The sequence below is a fragment of the Ananas comosus genome, linkage group 1 (genome assembly GCF_001540865.1).
Source record: "Ananas comosus cultivar F153 linkage group 1, ASM154086v1, whole genome shotgun sequence".
Taxonomy (NCBI): domain Eukaryota; kingdom Viridiplantae; phylum Streptophyta; class Magnoliopsida; order Poales; family Bromeliaceae; genus Ananas; species Ananas comosus.
In genome coordinates, this window is record NC_033621.1 from 24,722,299 (window position 1) to 24,741,394 (window position 19,096).

At 39.5% G+C, this 19,096-nt stretch overlaps 3 protein-coding genes across 3 annotated transcripts; all 3 read right to left on the reverse strand.

Moving 5' to 3' along the window:
• LOC109713058 (putative pentatricopeptide repeat-containing protein At5g37570) lies at positions 3,292-5,405 on the reverse strand. Its single transcript, XM_020237016.1, has one exon. It carries the CDS (start codon positions 5,231-5,233, stop codon positions 3,710-3,712), a length of 1,524 nt encoding a protein of 507 aa, XP_020092605.1. The 5' UTR covers positions 5,234-5,405; the 3' UTR covers positions 3,292-3,709.
• On the reverse strand, positions 5,987-10,717 carry LOC109713069 (probable protein S-acyltransferase 7). The gene is made up of 6 exons (XM_020237027.1): positions 10,533-10,717; positions 10,207-10,393; positions 8,847-9,029; positions 7,867-8,175; positions 7,118-7,351; positions 5,987-6,825 (listed from the first exon to the last, which is right to left on the reverse strand). Exons 2-6 carry the CDS (start codon positions 10,318-10,320, stop codon positions 6,382-6,384), a joined length of 1,284 nt encoding a protein of 427 aa, XP_020092616.1. The 5' UTR covers positions 10,321-10,393; positions 10,533-10,717; the 3' UTR covers positions 5,987-6,381.
• On the reverse strand, positions 14,104-15,504 carry LOC109713086 (histone-lysine N-methyltransferase Suv4-20-like). Its single transcript, XM_020237049.1, has one exon. The coding sequence runs from the start codon at positions 15,285-15,287 to the stop codon at positions 14,556-14,558; it is 732 nt and encodes a 243-aa protein (XP_020092638.1). The 5' UTR covers positions 15,288-15,504; the 3' UTR covers positions 14,104-14,555.

The window sequence follows — 19,096 nt, forward strand, 5'->3', positions numbered from 1 at the left end:
CGCGTGCACTCTTCAGCTCTCCGTCTGCCCCTTGTCATCATCAAGTGTTGAGATATTTTGCAGCAATTATCTATCCCATAATAATAATAATAATATTAACAATTAATTCGTATTGTGCATAAATTTAAAATTTAAAATTTGAGTTCTAAACTTTTGAATTTAGTGTATTTAATTAGGGATTTCTAGAGAGAACTTTATAATAAGAAGCGTATGGGTACTCCATCTCACCGAAAAATACGAAGAAGAAAAAAATCTGAAGGGGAAAGAAAAGTAATTAATAGAGCATTTTCGAAACTACTAATTCGTAGATGTAGTAACTGAGACGGAAAAAAAACTTAAGGAGACCCGAATATACGACAAAAGGAAGTCTAATAAACCAAGTCTTCTTAATTTATATGCATAAAATATATATAGTGACGTCTTGTGTGTATATTAAACTTCACCATGAGGAGACAATACGAAAATCTAATCCACTTTTTTGTATAAATTTTGATCGATGGTGAGATAGTCTAATTATTTGGTATGCAACACTCGAAAGTTTAAAACAGCTTGAAGATGCATCCAACTATCTCACCATGGATAGAGAGTGCACGTACATTCACACTTTCTTTTATTTTTTATTTTTTTTCTTTTGAGGAAGGTAGTCAGCTATATATATGTCTCGTTTATTTTTTAGAAAATAATAAGTTCGAATTTGAGATTTCGAGTACTATGAAACAATCATAATATGGACTTAAATTAAATAGAAGAAAATTAATAATATCAAGAGTCTGACATGACTCGAATTCGGAACCCCCTGCTCTGATGTCATGCGAAACAATTGTTATACTTTAAAAGATTAAACTGTTAGAGAATAATATTTATATATTTTAATATTTAACAAGTATAAAATGTAAGTCCTTAGTCAACTACACTACATACAGGCGGCGGTTGGATATTCCAACCGGACACGCATGCATGACCATTTCTTTGCATCGGTGACTAAATATTTCTTCCCGTGTTTATCTTCTTAAAATAATAAAAAAGCATCAAACTTACTCATCCGTGAATTATAAAACATTTGATGTTGTGTCGAACACGATGGAGCTAGCTTTCGAATGCTGCATCTGAATCAAGTTTGTTAGCTTCTCAATTGAGGAAGGTAGCAGGGAAACAGCCTTATCCCGCCACTGGTACGTGTACATATATACATAATATATATTGACAAATTAAAAGAAGCACAATCTTTTTTTTTATTTGTGTGTTACTCGCATATTTGTATGGCTTTGGACCACATGTTATTAATTGAAGAATAAAGTTGGGGGAGAAGCACTTTGAGAAAAAGCTGGCCCTTTTGTCTAGCTTTCGGCTTTTGGCTTTTGGTTCTTTTGTGGGGCTACAAAGGCATTGGATTCTTCAGGGACAACAGATAAATTGAGCTGCTTGTGTTGCGACTTGTGATTGGATAGCAGTGGGATCCGAATAAGAAAAAGTTACCCGAAATAAAAAAAAAAAGAAAGAAAGAGAGAGAGAGAGAGAGAGAGATATTGTAGAATATATATAATAAGAGCTATTTGAGAAATGTAGAAAAAAAATTTCTACAATTTAATTCTAAAATATGGCAAAAAGTTTGAAGTAATTAGATGTAATTTAAGGTGCTGAAATAAAAATAAGGTTTAATTATAAAAGCTCCCTACATTTTACACTCTGTATCGTAAATACTTTTCTGTATTAAAAATTTAAACAGTATCAATCTTGCACTTTAATCTTGTATCAGATACTTTCAATTATTGAGGATTCTGCTAATTTTTGACGAAAATGTTAGCGGTGGTGGCTTGGCGAGATGAAGAGAATCTCTTACGTGAATAATTTTGCATATATGATTTCTGTTAAATTTTAGTAGGCCAATTTGCATAAAACAATCCATCTATTTTGGGTTTTTGGAAAAGCGGACTATTTTTTTTGTTTTTGCAGATTCGGTCCGCTTTTTCAGCAAACTAATCAAAATACATTTATATCTTTTTCTCTCTCCTTTTTTTTTTCTCATTCTTTTTGTCTTTCTCTTCCTAGAGAAGAGCGGAGAGCCGGAGACAGCGGAGGCGGCCTATTTCGATTTTGTCCTGCATATCCTTACTCTCGTCCGCACACCCCCACCTTCCTCATCTCCGAGGCTACAGCGCTGCAGAGACCTCCACGGTGTCCGCGCCGGCATCAGCGCCGGCGAAGATACATCGTCGTTGGAAGCGGCAGAGGAGGAAGGAGAGGGAGAGAACGAGAAGGGCGGAGAAGGGCAAGAGAGGCGTCGTTGTCGGAGACAGTGGAGGAGAGTTGAAGAGAAAAAAAAAAAAAAATCGCGGCTTGGCCTCGGCAGGGTCGGAGGCGAGGAAGGTGCGGGGGTGTGCAGGCGAGAGTAAGGATGCGTCGGCATATTGTCGGCGCCGGCGAAGATGCGTCGTCGTGGGAAGCGGCAAAGGAGGAAGGAGAAGGAGACGACAAGAAGGGCGGGGAAGGGGGAGAGAGGCGTCATTGTTGGAAACAGTGGAGGAGTCGGAGAGGGAAAAAAAAAAAAAGTTACGGTGCGGCCTTGGCAGGGTCGGAGGCGAGGGTAAGGATGCGCCGGACAAGCCGCCTTCACCGCTCTCTTGGAAGAGAAAGAAAAAAAGAACGAGAGAAAAAAAAAATAGAAAGAAAAAAATATAAGGGTGTTTTGGTTAGTTTGCTGAAAAAACGGACCAAATTTGCAAAAAAGAAAAAGGCGGCCCGATTTTGCAAAAGCTCAAAATAAATAAATTTTTTATACAAATTGGCCATTTTAGTACTTACAGGTGTGCTTGATGAAGATTAAATATGCTTAAAGGTGTGTTATTTCAGCAAGCTAATGTTAAAATAAACAAAAATTTCTAACGGAGGGGCCAATTTGAGACAGTCATTAAAGTGCGGGATTGACATTGTCTAAACATTTTATATAGAGAAAAGTACTTGAGATGCGAAGAAAAATGCAAGGCTTTTTTTCGATTTATGATTGAGCCTAAAAGTAACGAAACTCAAATTTTGGCAGTGGCTCACTCCCTCCAAATTTTTTTTTTTTTTGAGATAGGTAGGACGCTACCCACTTCGTTTATTTTATTTATAAATAAATTTAGCTGAAAATATGAATTAACTAAGATTCGAACTAGGGTCTCAGGTACCGACCACCAATTCCTTTGTCACTTGCTCTAGGGACGGACGGTCACTCCCTCCGAAATTGACTTTGTCTTCGAACAGTACCAAATCAATTTTCAGCGACCAGCTTGTTTTTCAAGCAACTACTGGTTTACTGTAAGAACTCGTAGAGAGTGACACTGCACTTGCTTACAAACAAACTTATAAACAATGCTACAAACTTGCATCTGCCGTAATTGTTAATTGGCAGGAAGGTGCGAATGAAGTGCGAAGAGAAAGGGATGATTCATGAGGCCAATGAAGAAAATCAAACCAACAAGATGATGACTTCATTAATCCGCAGAGGCTTCAAGCTGGGGATCATCCCTAAACCGGGAATCATTTTTCAGGGAGGCAGAGTTTTCCTACTAACTATACTAGCAGTCGAAGAAGACTCTGCGAACACGATGGAAAGATGACTTCAACTTTTGCCTTCTTCGGTTGCATTCCTATCCCTCGAGTTTAGTTGCCACCGTTAAGTCTGGAACGACAATAAATTCAATGAAAGAATTCGTCGGAAAAGAATATATCACTCAAACTTCTCAATTGTTGGAACATATCCCTGATCCCTGAGCTCCCAATCCAACAATTGTAGCATCATTTCCACTCTTCCATCATACACCTCCTCCGTCAAGAACTTCCTCGCCTCACCACCTCCCACCTCCGCCCAGCTCCAACCCGGTGGCTTCCTCATCCCCCGCCCCCTCATCCTCGCCCGCACCCGCGCCGCCTCATCCCACCTCCGTGCCTTTGCGTATATATTCGACAAGAGCACATAGTTCCCCGCATTCTCCGGCTCCAACTCCATTAAATGCCTCGCGGCCTCCTCCGCCACCTCAACATTGGAATAAGTCCTACATGCACTCAACAGTGCACCCCACACACCGGCATTCGGTCGAACACCCAGCGGCATCTCATTGGTGATCAATCTATAAGCCTCATCAATGCATCCTGCTCGACCTAGCAAGTCGGCGAAACACATGTAGTGCTCCACATTCGGAGCTATGCAGTATTCATCCTTCATAATTTGAAAGTACCGGCGCCCCTCGGCTAGCATACCAGCGTGGCTACAAGCTGTGAGGACCGAGACAAAACAGATCGAATCGGGCCTCAATCCCGACTTCAACAAGCTATCAAACACCTTAATTGCGTCCATTCCGCAACCGTGGATGCCGAACCCGGCTATCATAGAGCTATAACAAATCAAGTCCTTGTGCTTCCACTTAGAGAACAAGTCGTATGCTCTCTCAAGATCTCCGCACTTTGAATGCAGATCGATGAGGGCGGCCACAGTGTGATTGTTCAATAGTCTGCTCCCACATCGGTCGACGTAGCCTTGAATCCAATTGGCCAAATTGGGAGACCCGAATTGTGCACAAACAGAAACAACGGTCGCAATCGTCGAATGGTTCGGCTCCACTTTGCCTCCTCCATGGCCGCTTAGCATGAGCTTGAAGAGATCCAAAGCCTCACCAGCGGAACCTGCATTCGAATACGCAGAGATCATCGCATTCCACGACGCGACATCCCTCTCATTCATTTCATCAAACACTGTTCGAGCGGCGGCTACGTCACCGCACTTGGCATAGTTACTAATCATAGCAGTACAAACTACCCTATCGGCCTCGCCATTCTCTTTACACATTTCAAAAAGCCGACGAGTGGCATCCATCTTACCCAACGCGGCATACCCGCCGATCATCTCGACCCAAGTGATAGTATTCCTCTCAGGCATTCTCTCGAACAAGGACGAGGCGCTGTCCACGTCCCCATCAGCGGCATATCCCGCGACCATAGTATTCCAAACCTGCACATCACCGACTCCTCTCTCGGCCATTTCATCAAACAGCTTACGCGCATCGACTATTCGGCCGCACTTCGCGTAGAAACCCAGCAATGCGGTGAGCACGCGAGGATCGACATGAAACCCAAACTTAAAAACATGGGAATGAATCTGGGCCCCTTCGTTTAACGCCGTTAACCGAGCTAGCGCCTTCAAAACCGCGGATAGTGTGAACGCGAGGGGTCGACAAGTTTGGGGGCCTCTGAGCATGCGCGTGTAAAGAAGAAGGGCTTCTCTGCAAGAATGCGGGGAATCGGATTGGGCGTGGGCGCGGATCAGGGCCGTCCATACGAAGGCGTTGGGGTGGCGGACGGCGGAGGCGACGGCGCGCGCGTGGGGCAAGAGGCCGAGCTCGGCGGAGGCGCGCACGAGCTTGGCGGCGACGAAGCTGCTGTGGGAGTGGGCCCCGGCCACGACGACGTGGGCGTGGACCTGGCGCAGATGACGCGGCGAGGAGCAGCGCGAGATCAGCCGCACGATGCGGTCCTCCTCCGCCCCGGTCCGCCGCGGGCGCATTGATGGACGGTGCTGATTGTGTCGCCGTAGTGGTGGCGTTGCTGCTACTAATCTACTACCAGTACCACCATAGTACTAGTATTGCTACTATTATTACTGGTGAGTTTCAGAGAACTAGAGTTGCTGGGGGCCTGGGGCCAAACCAAAACTTCTCTTTTTGTGTGTGAGTGTGTTCTCCGGTGACACAGTACAATTTATATGTTAATCAAATAAGTACACTCTGCATGATGCATTATGAAATGTACTTTCTTACCGCAACGCAATCGGCTCGCAATCCCAAGACTAACTGCGGCCAGAGTGAGAAAGTCTTTCAAAATACATGTTAGAGAAAAGACTCTTTCACTCGCAAACCACAAACAAAATTTACAATGCCAACAGTATTTTCCAATGACAGAAATGCATTCAAAGGCACACCGACATGAACACCACTTTCGTAGTTGCACCGTGAACAAGTCAACCAGTTACCGAGAACGGTAGCAAATGGAAGCAAAGTAGACTCTATAAGAGAATCAAGGTTTCGAGCACAATAATTCCACCCCCCCTAAAACCAATTTAATCACTCGGTTAGAGTGAGAATTAATCAACAAATCAGTGACAAAACCTTCCCAAATCAAATCCCCAACAACAACGCCACGAGGGCGAGGCGAAGCAACATAAACATACAACAACACATCACCTTTACAAACAATCCAACTCTGCACATGAAACACCACCTGAGGGGAGGAAGAGTCATCAAGAACACCAACTACTTGCAAAGTGAAATAGCAATCAGATCTCTCTTCTTCGCAGTCCGATCTTAAGCAAGTTTAGTTGCCTATTTAGCCGGGCTAAGTACGACTAATTCAAGGACGTTCCTCGATCTTTTTCCTATCCGTAAATCCATGCTCCATTCCGAACTCAGCAGCCAATGCCTCTATATCGTTAGTAATCTCATTATTCCCCTTCTGGCCCACCAAGCCCAAGCGCGGAGGCTCGGGCCCGCACCTCTCCAACCCAGAAGCACTTCCGAACTGGCTTTGTAAATCTTCCAGCTCTTCTGCTGCCACTGTTTGGCGTTTTACCCCCATCTCTAAATCAATGCTCCTTTTGGGCATGTCGGGGCTTAGTACCCGCCCCATGGAGTGTGAGGAAGTGAAGGCCGCAGAGTCCTCTTTCACCTTTGCTCGGAAATCGTTCTTGGAACTGGGAATTTCGGAGACGAAGGTTTCTCTAATGTTTTGAACCAGTCCTCGATTATAAGGGTTGTTCTTCCCGTCGTAGCGGTATCGGAAGTTCTCATAAGTAGTCTGTAGAGAATTTATACAAACTATAAACAAAGAAATAATGCAAGAATTATGTCAATGTAGCCGCTTTATCCGAAGGCTACGTTTGTTGCAGGGATGGTAAAGGGATAACTTTAGATATCCCCTCTATTCTGCCCATTATTCTACCAAATGCCACAAAACTTTTTGAGGGATTAGTAGAGTTCATGTCCAACCAGGCTACCCAAGAATAGCCCCACAAGAAAAATTACAGCTTTCCCTGAAACAAACTTTTCAAATAAATTTATAACGTGGTTTTAATGATAAAGATGACAACCTGATTGGTGCAGATAAGATAAAGGTGAAATGCCGTCAACCCTCCAACAAACCAAACCACGACAAACGTATAGAAGATGAGAATGCCAGAGACTGGAGACTTCAGAAGTGCTTTCCCAAGATTACATTCATGCGTGCCCATTATCTTCGTGAGGTTAACCCAGCAAAAGGCAAACACATATAGACAAAGCAAAGTTGTGGAGGAGACAAACATAAAAAAGAAGCGGTAATTCCTCTGCATGATAAGAAATAAACTGTGATTGAGCATGAAGTAATACAATCAATATATCAGATTATAATTTCTCAATCAGTTTTGAGTACTACAGGCAAGCAAAAGAACATGGCAAATAAGAAAAAGTAAAAGAGAGAAACAGACTACTTCCTCCCTTGAGAAGATAGCAAACATTAAGGATACAGTTTTCACAGAATTAAGCACAAGATTATATAGATCGCCAGAAAATAAATAATAATTAAATATGAATTACAGTCCTGTCAGACAATGAATTAGGTAAAACAGAAATAATAAATCAAATAGATAGAATTTTTAACAAGATAACATTTTCTATCTTTACTTAGTGATAGCAGACTCAAACAAAAATTCATGTGAAGCACCAAATAATGGCATTTGGTAGGTTCTGTTTCTATGAGCCAGGCTTACTAGGACCAATTTCTTGAATTACTTTCCATACTCATAAAAAGGCCAACCCAAATGTGTAAACCAAGTGAAAATTATACAACTGTGTTAAGTACCTTTCCAATGCATTGGCCGACCCAGGGACAGTGATGATCAAAGCGCTCGACACAATTGTTGCAGATAGAGCAGTGGGAGCATCTGGGTGGACGATATAACATGCATGTATGGCAATACTTAACCTTGACAACAACACCATTCACAAGGATGTCCTTTGTGGGCGGTAAGCTTTGAGCACCGTGCTGACTCCCCGGCCAGTCTGCAGATATATTGGAGGATTCACCGACATCCTCTGGTTCTGGAGGATGAGCATTTCGGGGTACGATGCCAGGGTCCCTACCAGATGTGAGAAGAAGAAGAGAGAGGATCTGCACGAATTTGGAATCAGAAGAAAAGGCTATTAGTTTTCTACTATGTACAATATGTGATTTTGGAGAAGCTCAAAATTATTTCAGCACCGATTATTCTCTGACTAAGATGTTAGCACAAGTTTTTCGGAGATTTCTTGTTATTTAAGCTTGTGGTGTATGGGGATTTCCCTTTGTGATTACAATCTAGGAGATGTTTGCTATTGTGAGTCGGAGTTATCCAACTTTTCAAGATAATTTGTCCGACCTACGATATGATTCATCATATTCAGAGAAAATAGTTCACAAATATTTTCATTCTTCCTATCAACCAGGTACCATGTCCCTTGAGTAAACAAGGGAGATGAGGCTGCTTAAAATGCTACCTCAAAGGATTACAAAGACACTCACATTCATTATCAACTCTTATCTCCTGCATCTATATGATAGTGCCGAATCACTGGAACGGCAACAAGAACATAGAATGGCCTAACTTCTTAGTACCAGTTTAAGTAGTAAGGACTGGAGCAACTATCGAACATTCTCCTAGGATGTTATATATACTCAATCAAATAGCTGATAAAAAAAATTTGAACTAAAATTAGTGACGTAGTACGACAGTTTCTAAATGAAAATTCTAAATTTCAGATACTATAGAGGCAAATATTTGAATAAAGTGGATGCAAGCTTACGTATGCTGTGAAGACGACAGCTATGACTACTATCAGATTTCCCAGGTTGTGATGAAACTCGTCAACCAGCTGTTGTGAAACAAATACAGCAAACAAGACTACTGGAACTACAATTAAAAATATTGTCAGTATCAGTGACCTCACATCTGGTCCAAAAATAAGCCTCCCTCCCAGGAAAAATCTCTGCACAGAAAAAAAAGAATAACAAATAGATTTCATTCAAATGGTTGCATTAATCAAAGTATCAGCTATCACATGACTCGCCAAATTCAAAGCTAATTTCATCAGAGAAACAAAAGCAATGCATTTGACTTTCTTTCTACAAACTGAAAAAGAAGATAATATGTCTAAGGAAAGATTTTTTTTCTTTTTTTTTTAAGGCACAGCTTGCAGAATCATTGCTTAACCTACACTTTTCGTAGTCTCAACACAACTCAAGTTGACTCAAATCAGCTCTTCATCCCCACGTTGTGTAGTGTAGGGTGAGCTGTATGAGTCATCAAAAGAGACAAAGTTTACTTTTACGAAATTCTCTATTGCTGCTCAAACCAATTTTTAACTATGAAATCTAAACGAAGTGTGACTTTCCTAATCACCTCCAATCATATCATTTTGGGTCTCTTATCATTTCGCATCACTTACCTGGATTGTTTCACTCATACAAATAAGAGCATCTGTATCTAAACATCGTACGTAATTTTGTCATTTTAAATGACTCTTTCCCACTTTGTTGTCAATGGAAGCACTCCGTATGAACCGAACCTCTGCGTCCTTCACCATTCCTTTCTTGCAACACCTTTAAATCCTCATCTAAGCTAAACTCATTTAAGGGCATGTTGTTTTCAGTGGCTCACCAATGCCATTCTACAAAGCAGCTTGGCGCATGGTATTCTAGACATGAAATGGAATACAACGTGCACATATTTACACCAGCAAATGCTAGATAAAAAAGCAGGATGAACATTGAGATGCAGAAGGGTTAAAGATAGCGATGAAAACAGAATTGCTTAAAATGAAAGCATGAAAGCTACTTCCTGGAAACGTATGAAAAGATACAACCAACTATTATGTGGCACTCTATGTAGGGTATTCAAAGAAGTGCGATGAAAATGGTAAAAGATCTTAAACAATAACTACATTACTGAAAGTAGCCATAAGCTGTTTCGCAGATAATAGTTGCTCGTGTTCATTATATACTAATAACAGCTGCAACAACTAAGATGCAGCTTCACTTATTCCTCTGCAAGATATTATCAAGCTATATTCGTCATACCATCATAAATTTCACACTGAGAATGATTTATACCCACAAAAATCAAATCAAAAAATAGTTTTTGAAAGAAAATGCAGATGATCTCACATTGCTTCCTTTCCACACTTGATACACCCTCTTCGATGCACCGTTCGTCTCTATGATCCTCCGATTTGAATCGGAGAGCTGCGGCGGCGCAGAGGAATACATCTTTCCCTGCATCCTAAAACGACAACAACACCACGTCCACTCTCCTCAACAAAATCACCACATGGATCTCCATCACCAGCTTCTTCTGCATCACAAATCAACCACATAAAACATGAATTCAAAGAAATTTGATGAAAATTAACGAATGGCATTACAAAAATGCGAGATCACGCGATTTAGAGCACAAACAACCAAAAATATTCGAGAAATTCCGAAAAGCTCACCGAAATGGAGCGCGCATTGTAGAGAGAGCAACGTGGATCGAAAAATGTGGCGTAAAATAAGGGGAAATTGGAGAAAAATAAAGAAAATTGGGTAAATCTGTGTAGATTTAGAAGCACTTTATTAAAGGGAAAGTGAGGAAGGAGTATGGCATGGGAGTGTCTAATAGCTCGGAGAAGAGAGTGGGGGGGGGGGCGGGGGGGGTGGGGGGGGGGGGAAGAGAGAAAGTTACTAGATTCGGGTCCCACCACTCCTACAAACCCTAACTTCAGGTTCCGTGGAACAATTATTGCTTGGACCGCGGTCTATAGAACTGCGTCTATGAAACAACAGCTGAGGGTGCGGCAATTCAAAGGTCAACTTACTTATGGTAGTTTGTTGATATTCTCTATTTTTTCAGTACCTTACTACGTTGCGTGGTTAGAATCACGCTTTGTGCGAGAAATATTTATCATAATTTATAAATAATCTTGTCTTAAAGTAATGTATATATATATGTAATTGATAATACACATAATTAAAATTTGTCTTTACTAATCACATTGAAGGATCAAAAATATAAAGGTTTGATTAAAGATAACACAATAATTCCAAAATAAAGTCAATTATCACTCATTTATTCTAATAGAAATATTTGATTGAATATTTAATTTTTATTTATTATAAAATAAATTTGATATAACTTTGTGCTAGAAATTAACAATATTATTCAGCAGCAGTGAAGATGAATTTGCATCATCAGCATTTTCGCCACTAATAATGGGCAAAAAAATCCCCCGTGTGTAGAGATTTTAGGATACGAAAAGTGTAAAAAAACTGCGCCCCGTATCTTCCAACAGAGAAGGACTACTATAGTAATAGGAGGACTTTCTCGGTCTATAGACCATGGTCCATGCGATAATTTCTCAGGAGCAATAACGGAATAGATCGAGTCACCTCCCGTGAACTCATCGCGAAACCAAACCATCGTACTTAGCGGATCGGGCCGGGTGACGTTATTACTGGTTAGAGAATGTTGCGCGCACAATGCGGCCCATTTAAAGCTACGGACAGATTTGTTGCCTGGACCCGGTCCACCCACATCAGCCTTAAACCAGCCCATTTCTCCTGTGTCCGGATTATATGCGTCATTACTGAATCTGACTTTTAAGCACCTCTACTCTAACGACTGGTACTTGAATTGTAGATCACCTCACACAGTACAGTACTGTACTGTACTGTACTGTACTGTACTGTACTGTACTGCAACCAACAAAAGAGGGGGATTTTATTAGGTAGAGCGATGCATGCTAGGCTGTGGAAGTGTGGAGTGACCAAGGCAAATGTACACTCACTAGTTTTCACTTCCAACTGTATCCAGGAAAAGTTAATTAATACAAGGAAACCAGTTCCCAACCGATCAATCAACCATAATCTTACACTTTAATATTCATCTGAAGCTTGATTCAATCATCTCTATTGCAAAAAGAATGTCTCCAAATCTTCTTTTTTTCTTTAAAAAATGATAACGTGGAATTGAAATGTTAGCTTCGTATTGACAACAGACCTATATATTAGACCCCTACTCAGATCCGCATTCTAGTAAATCTTGTAATGTTCCTGGGCTGCAGATTGGAACTGGGTCATGTTCCATTTTTTGATCGGGTAACTGGATTCGAGCAACTATTCTATATTTTGTGGTTTTGGTATCTGATCGAGGGACAGATTTTCAAAGTAGAGTTATTTGGCGGGAACCTTAGTGAAACATCTTTCCGTCAATATCCTTTCTGAAGCTTCCGGCGACCCTGACACACACAAAATTAAGTGTTAGTTCCGTTGCAGCCTCTGCTTCTCGGATTCGAAGATCCGTTATTCAGGTTTTCGAATACCAGCCATTTGTTGCTTGCGAGATGCTGTGCTCTCGAGGTCGAGCCAAATATACTCCTAAATTTTCCGATCTAGCTCAAATCCTTTTTCGAGCTTCGAGGAAAGGCTAGCTAAGCTCAGACGAGTTTTTTTGTGTCACTGATGCTATTCTGGATCATTTCGGATCTAACATAGTGCATGTTACTCCTATCTAGCATGGTACTCAACATTAATTTGTTTAATTAGCCTATGAGTGCTAATTAATGGTGTAAAAGATCATTGCTCTGATTACTTGTTGAACCTCTTCCGCCAGTTGCAGGCATATCTCTCGGCAATCCGAAGTCGCGTACGTACGTACCCCAATTTTATCAACCTTAATCCCAGACAATTGGTTCGTTAACTGGTATAAAAATGGTAATAATGATCGTCCCTAGTGCAGGTGGTAAAAAATTTGATAATTAGTACATGAGATCCCAAGTTCGAAGTTTAGTAATATAGCAAGAATAATTCTGCAATTTTGTACACAATCATTAGGTCTAACGAATTGCACATCATCTAACACGAACAGCTGGCCTAAGTTTTTTCCTTCTTTTTTTTTTTCTTTTCTATTTAATTTCTATTTTCTAACTTTTTTTTTTTGGAATCAATTGCCCACCAAACGACAATGATGTTTCCAGCATATAACATGGAAGTTTGTTCCCTTAACAAAAGATGCGTGTGAGAGTTCTCCTCCGGCCATGGTTGCAAGAAATTCTTACAACGGATATGTGGCTTTAATCTATTGGTTACTTCGACTAATCCGATGTAATGTAAAAAATTATTGTTTATTCGATCTCGCTGTAAGTGTCGCCTGATGAAGTGTTGTCTAAATATGATATATATTGAAAAAAATGAAATATCAAAATGCCTTTAGCTGTTTTTTTCTACAATAGTGACGATTTGAAACTTCTGAATTGAAAGCTCAGAATCTCGTTATTTTTTCTGTTACAACTTATTTTCCTAATTTATCGAACACTCGCTAAATTTTTTCGTTGCTGGTGATGAAAACTGAAAGCAGAAGCAAAAATAGCGTCAGATAGAAATTTCACAGCCAGGAATTGGAGAGGATCAGCTGCCTTGCGTAGGTGGGCAATTGCAAAACCTGTAAAGCAAGCAGAGGAGAAGTGCTTCTCTAACAATAGACTCATTCACTGCCCAAAAGCATGGATTTGAATTACTTGCTCACCACTCCAAGTTTCCAACCCCCACCAAACCAAACATGTTGGACCCACAAAGAAAAAAAGACCAAACTCTGAAGAAATATTAAGTTACATATGTAAACACACCTGCAAAACTACTAGCTAGCAATTTTTATATATAATCCTGTAAAATCGAAATTTTGGTTCCATGAAATATGATTTGCGCCCATTAAACTAGAGTCCAAAACCATTTATTAGGAAGTTACATTGCATCACTTTGAGAGCACCCCCTCACCAAACACCTATATATGTGATGATGAGAGCAAACATGTAGAGTACTACGTCAAGCAATTATATATCTGATTAATGAAACAGGATATATAACTCAGCTTATATTATAAAGAAGAGAATCTCAACAAAGAAAAACTAGAGGCTTGAAAAAGATAATAACAATATTAAGTGCCTGTTTATGTGTAATATTTGTGGTTGTGTTTGAAGGGGATATTTGAAAAAGAGAGATCGAGAGACTGTGTGTGAATGCCAACACATATTTTACAGCAAACAGAATTATTATTAATTTCGACAATACAAATTAACAAATAGATACATGATGGGTGGGTGTCGCAAAAACAAAAAAAAGATACAACCCAGCACTCCACACAATTAAACTCACAATTAAATTTCTAGGAGTACTGATCACCAATAGTACTCCTCCTAATTAACTATATATATCATACCAACAGACATCTACATATCAATATTTAGATACATTAATTATAGGATAGATGAATTAATGCCCATGATGCAGTAAAAATAAAAAAAGAAAGAAAAACAGAAATTACATCAACAAGCCCTGATCAATTAATCCCTAATATCCAAAACCATAGGGATCATAACACACAAGCACACATAAACACGCATGCATGCATGCATATATAGATATATGCACATATATAGTACGTACGTACGTAGCGTACGTAGGTATGTATATATAGATGTAATTTATGTCCCTCTCGCGAGCATGTGCTGGTACTCCTCCTGATACTCAAACAAGGCGATGCGTCTCTGTGCGCGCAACTGCTCGTAGAATCTCCTGATGAACTCCTCCGCCTCGTCGTCGACCTCCCCGTTGTCTCCATCTTTGACCTCCTCCTCCTCCTCCTCCTCCTCCTCCTCCTCATCATCATCATCATCATCATCGGAGTAGTACTCCGAAATCCGAACCGATGTCGGCGAGGGGCTGCGCCTCTCCCCGGGAGCGAAAAGCTCCTCCGCTAACAGCGATGTTGTTGCCGTCGTCGACGATGACGACGACTGCGGCGAGTACTCAATTCTCTTCTGCGCCGCGGGAGCACAAGGCCACGAATGTTTGTCCTCCTCGTCCTCTACGACTGCGTTGAGGCAAGGGAAGTACGCGTGGCGGCGCCCGCGGAAAAAAACAGGATTGGGGCTGTTGCTGCAGGAGAACTCGTACTCGCGCATAATCGTCATCGTTGTTGCCGCAATACTCTGCGACCGCTGAGAATGAGGGTGGTGGTGGTGGTGGTGGTGGTGGTGGTGGAAGATGAGGTTGGTGAGGGACCTCCCGAGGATTTTGTTGCCTCTCTTCATGAAGAGGTTCATGTCTATGAGGAGTTTGCGTTTGTTGGATACGAGGCCCTTGCGCATCATGAAGAACACGGCGCGGAGGTAGCTCCATAGCTTCTTCGCCGCGGTGGGGGAGTGAAGTTCCATGATAAATTCTAAATGTTTATGTATAATTATATATGTATATAGGTACGCAGTATGATGTGGGAAAGTTGTTGTTGTTAAATAGAAGCTCTCTAAATTGGTCTTCCTATTCTTCTTCTTCCTCTGATTCTTCTTCTCTGTGAGGTGGGCGAGACACCTCGCAGAGAAGAGAGAAGAGAGAGAGAGCCCCTTTATGAGAAGGGGAAGGAGAGGGTGAGAGGTAGGTGTTATTTATAAGAGGAGGAGGAGCCGAGGAGGAGGGTAGATCTAGGGAGCGTTGGGGTGGAGGAGAAGGCCATTAATGTATCATTAATTAATTAATTAATTAATTAACTGGGTTAATTAATTGCACTGTTGGGTCTTTGGTTAGTTTTATGTAATTTTTAATTTACTTTTTATAATTGAGTACTTTAGACTATTAGTTGTTTTAGTTAGGTCTCTTCAGTTGAAAGATTAATTAGATATGAATGCTTTAGGATCTTACATGTTGTTGATATATATATATATATATATATATATATATGGATCTCAATTCAGATTGTATGTATAAGTCACTTAAAATTTTGTATATCATATATATCAATTCACCAAAGATATATTCGATAATATATATTAGCATATTCTTATACACAGAAAATTTCTATACATAGAATAGAATAATTTTATCTATCATCGGCAGGATCATTTCGTACATAAAAAATTGTTGCTAATGTAATATGCATGGAATACTGAATAGTGCTTTTGGTCTAGAATAACGTATTATTTGATGGAAGAAGCTTAATTAATGCAATCAATAAATATTAGTTAAGAACATAATATATAGTACTAAAGATTAAGAACAATATTTAATTGATCAACAACCCAAATAATTAAAATAGGATAAAAGCTTCACACACAGACAGAGACACATAGAGAGAGGAAGGTGGTGGTGGGGACGTACGGGGGACTGCTACTTTTCTGAAAAGGCCAGCGCAACCGCTGCAGCTCCGCGTCTCAGCAAAAGAGAAATAGACAAGGATATAAAGTGAGAGAGGGGCTCGAAGTCGACCGTTTGAAAATTCAAATCCCAGCAGCAAGGATTCAAATTCACATTTTTCGAGAATCCTGCGAGAAGCTATCATGCAAGTGAATATTAATTTCAGAAACTATATATATATATATATATATATATATATATATATATATATAATTTTTATATAGCATTAAATTAACTTAGATCTTCCTGTTATACAACTTACTGCTGATTTAGATTCCCTGTCATTTTAAAAAACTGTTGTGAACATGGCGCTCAAGTACACACGGGCTACAAATACATTAGTCTCTTCTACTGTTCGGGCTGATAACTAAACGGTTTGAAATGTCACTAAAATACATTTCTTACGGTGAAAAAATATGATAAAGAAAAAAAATATATTACAATTGTTTTCATAAGTTGTAACACAATGTAAAAATCACACTAATTCAGGTAAGATAATAATCATAATAAAAAAATTATAAAAAAAGCATATATCTCTATGTGCTCCAAAAAAAAAAAAAAACTAGCATATATACTCTATCTCTCTCTCTCTCTCTCTCTCTCTCTCTCTCTCTCTATGTGCTTAAGTCTCAATTTTTTTCATCCAATAGTGGTTAGGTGGCCCTAGCTAAGCTAGAATTTTCTATTATATTGTTAGAAATTACACAACCAAACAAAATTGGAGGTCAAAGTTACCTAACCATATATTTCATGTTTGAAATTTATATTGAATGATACTCTAACTAGTCATCATACGTTCACACTGGAGGGAGCTGTCTCACTCATGTAAAATGGACCTTAGTTAATTAAGGGCCATTATGTAGGAAAGAAAGAAGAACCTTTAGAAAATTAATTGCACTATTTATATACTTGTTCTAAAGTTAAAAAAAAAAAAGAAAAAGAAAAAGAAAAGAAAAGAAGTGGCCCGATTAATTAATTAATTAAGGGAAGCAATAGAAGATGCTCACTTGTTAATGGTGTATCCTAGTTCCAATCTCCTCAACATCATCTTGAACCAACCATGATGTAATCTAATATATATACACACATAGTAATTAAATTAAATAATTAATACGCGCGTATGAATTAATTAATGCATAATCTAAGTGCCATAATTAGAGGGCTAAAGTTTCTATATATGTGCCATTAGCACGAAAGAGATCCACACCATAGACAATTTAGTTACTGTTTAAAACTCAAATTTATAAAAGCGACTTAGAACTAAACGCCACAATCGATTATATGTGTACGTCGATCGATTACCAGTTTAATATAAACCTTTGTAGAACGTTAACATACATTGTGCTTATTATAATAGGCAACACTTTTGCTTTTTCATGATCATCTTTACCCTTTTCTTTTCTTTTTTTTTCTTTTTGAAGTACTCCTTTATATGGGGGTGGCTGCATGCGAAGGCAAGCATATATATAGCTCATAAAGAATCAATGGCACAAACTTTAGCTTTTTAATCAACGGGAGCGTGTGTTACAACTTTTTAAAGTTGCATGCGGAAGAATGGGCTAAAAACATGGGTTTGTGATGCAAAACGTGATCTTGATTTATACCTATGCTACATGAGACTCATGCTCCATATGATATTCTAATACTTTACTTCTTCGATCTCTCTTTAACTAGCTAGGCAACTGAGGAGGACCTACATGCATGTTGCTACACTTTTGCATAGCTCTATGCAAGTATCCTTCTACCACCGTACTACTTGGTTGATCAATTAAGATCAATGTTACTTAAAGTCTTTGGCACAAGTAACAATAAATTTGATAGTTGGCACCCGATACTTCAAGTTCGAAGCTTAATTGTTTCATATTTTGAACTAAATTTATTTTTTAACAAAAAAAAATGAATAAAACAATAGCATGTTACCATGCATTCCCTCTCTCTCTCTCAAAAAAAAAAAAATGAAAAATTAAGATCAGTATTACTAGACTTTTTCTTACATGCTACGTCGTATTCCTAGATATATTCATCTAAAGCCTTTTTGATCCAAAGGGCGGTTCAAGGATCCAATGGTATGGTCAATAAAAATACTACGATGGAAGATTCACTCCCAGTGCCCCCAAAAGAGGTTCCTAATTAGAAATGTGAATTCTAATGCAAGGAAAAGATGTTTATAATATCAAACTTCAATCACCTCTAACCTACCTTTCATTTCCACGCGCTTCACATCCTCAAATTAATCTCTCTCTCTCTCTCTCTCTCTCTCTCTCTCTCTCTCTCTCTCTCTCTCTCTCTCTCTCTCTCTCTCTCTCTCTCTCTCTCTCTCTCTCTATATATATATATATATATATGTACATGAGAAGTGATGTCAAAATTATTCACAGGCTTGATGGTTGGTACCCTAAAGAGGATTAACGAAAACCGACCACCTGGGAAGTCCTCGTGTTGCATCCCTGAAGACGATTAACGAAAACCGACCGTCCCTAGAGCAAGCGGCAAAGGGCTTGATGGTTGGTACCCAAGATCCAAGTTCGAATCCTAGTTGATTCACATTTCTAGATAAGTTTATTTCTAAATGAAATAAACGAAGCGGGTAGCGTGCTACCTATCTCTCAAAAAAAAAAAAAAAAAAATCACAGGCTATCTCCTAATTAAATCAATCTCTTTGGTTAGTATTAAGTGCATGGTGGAAGCATTAAATAAATAAAAACCAACATCATTCACCTTTCACATTTGAGAATAAAATTAACATCATGGGCTGGTAATTAATTAAGGTCGTGACCAAAATATATATATATCCTAATAAAGGCAACAAAAAAGTGGTCTCACATATTCATAATTC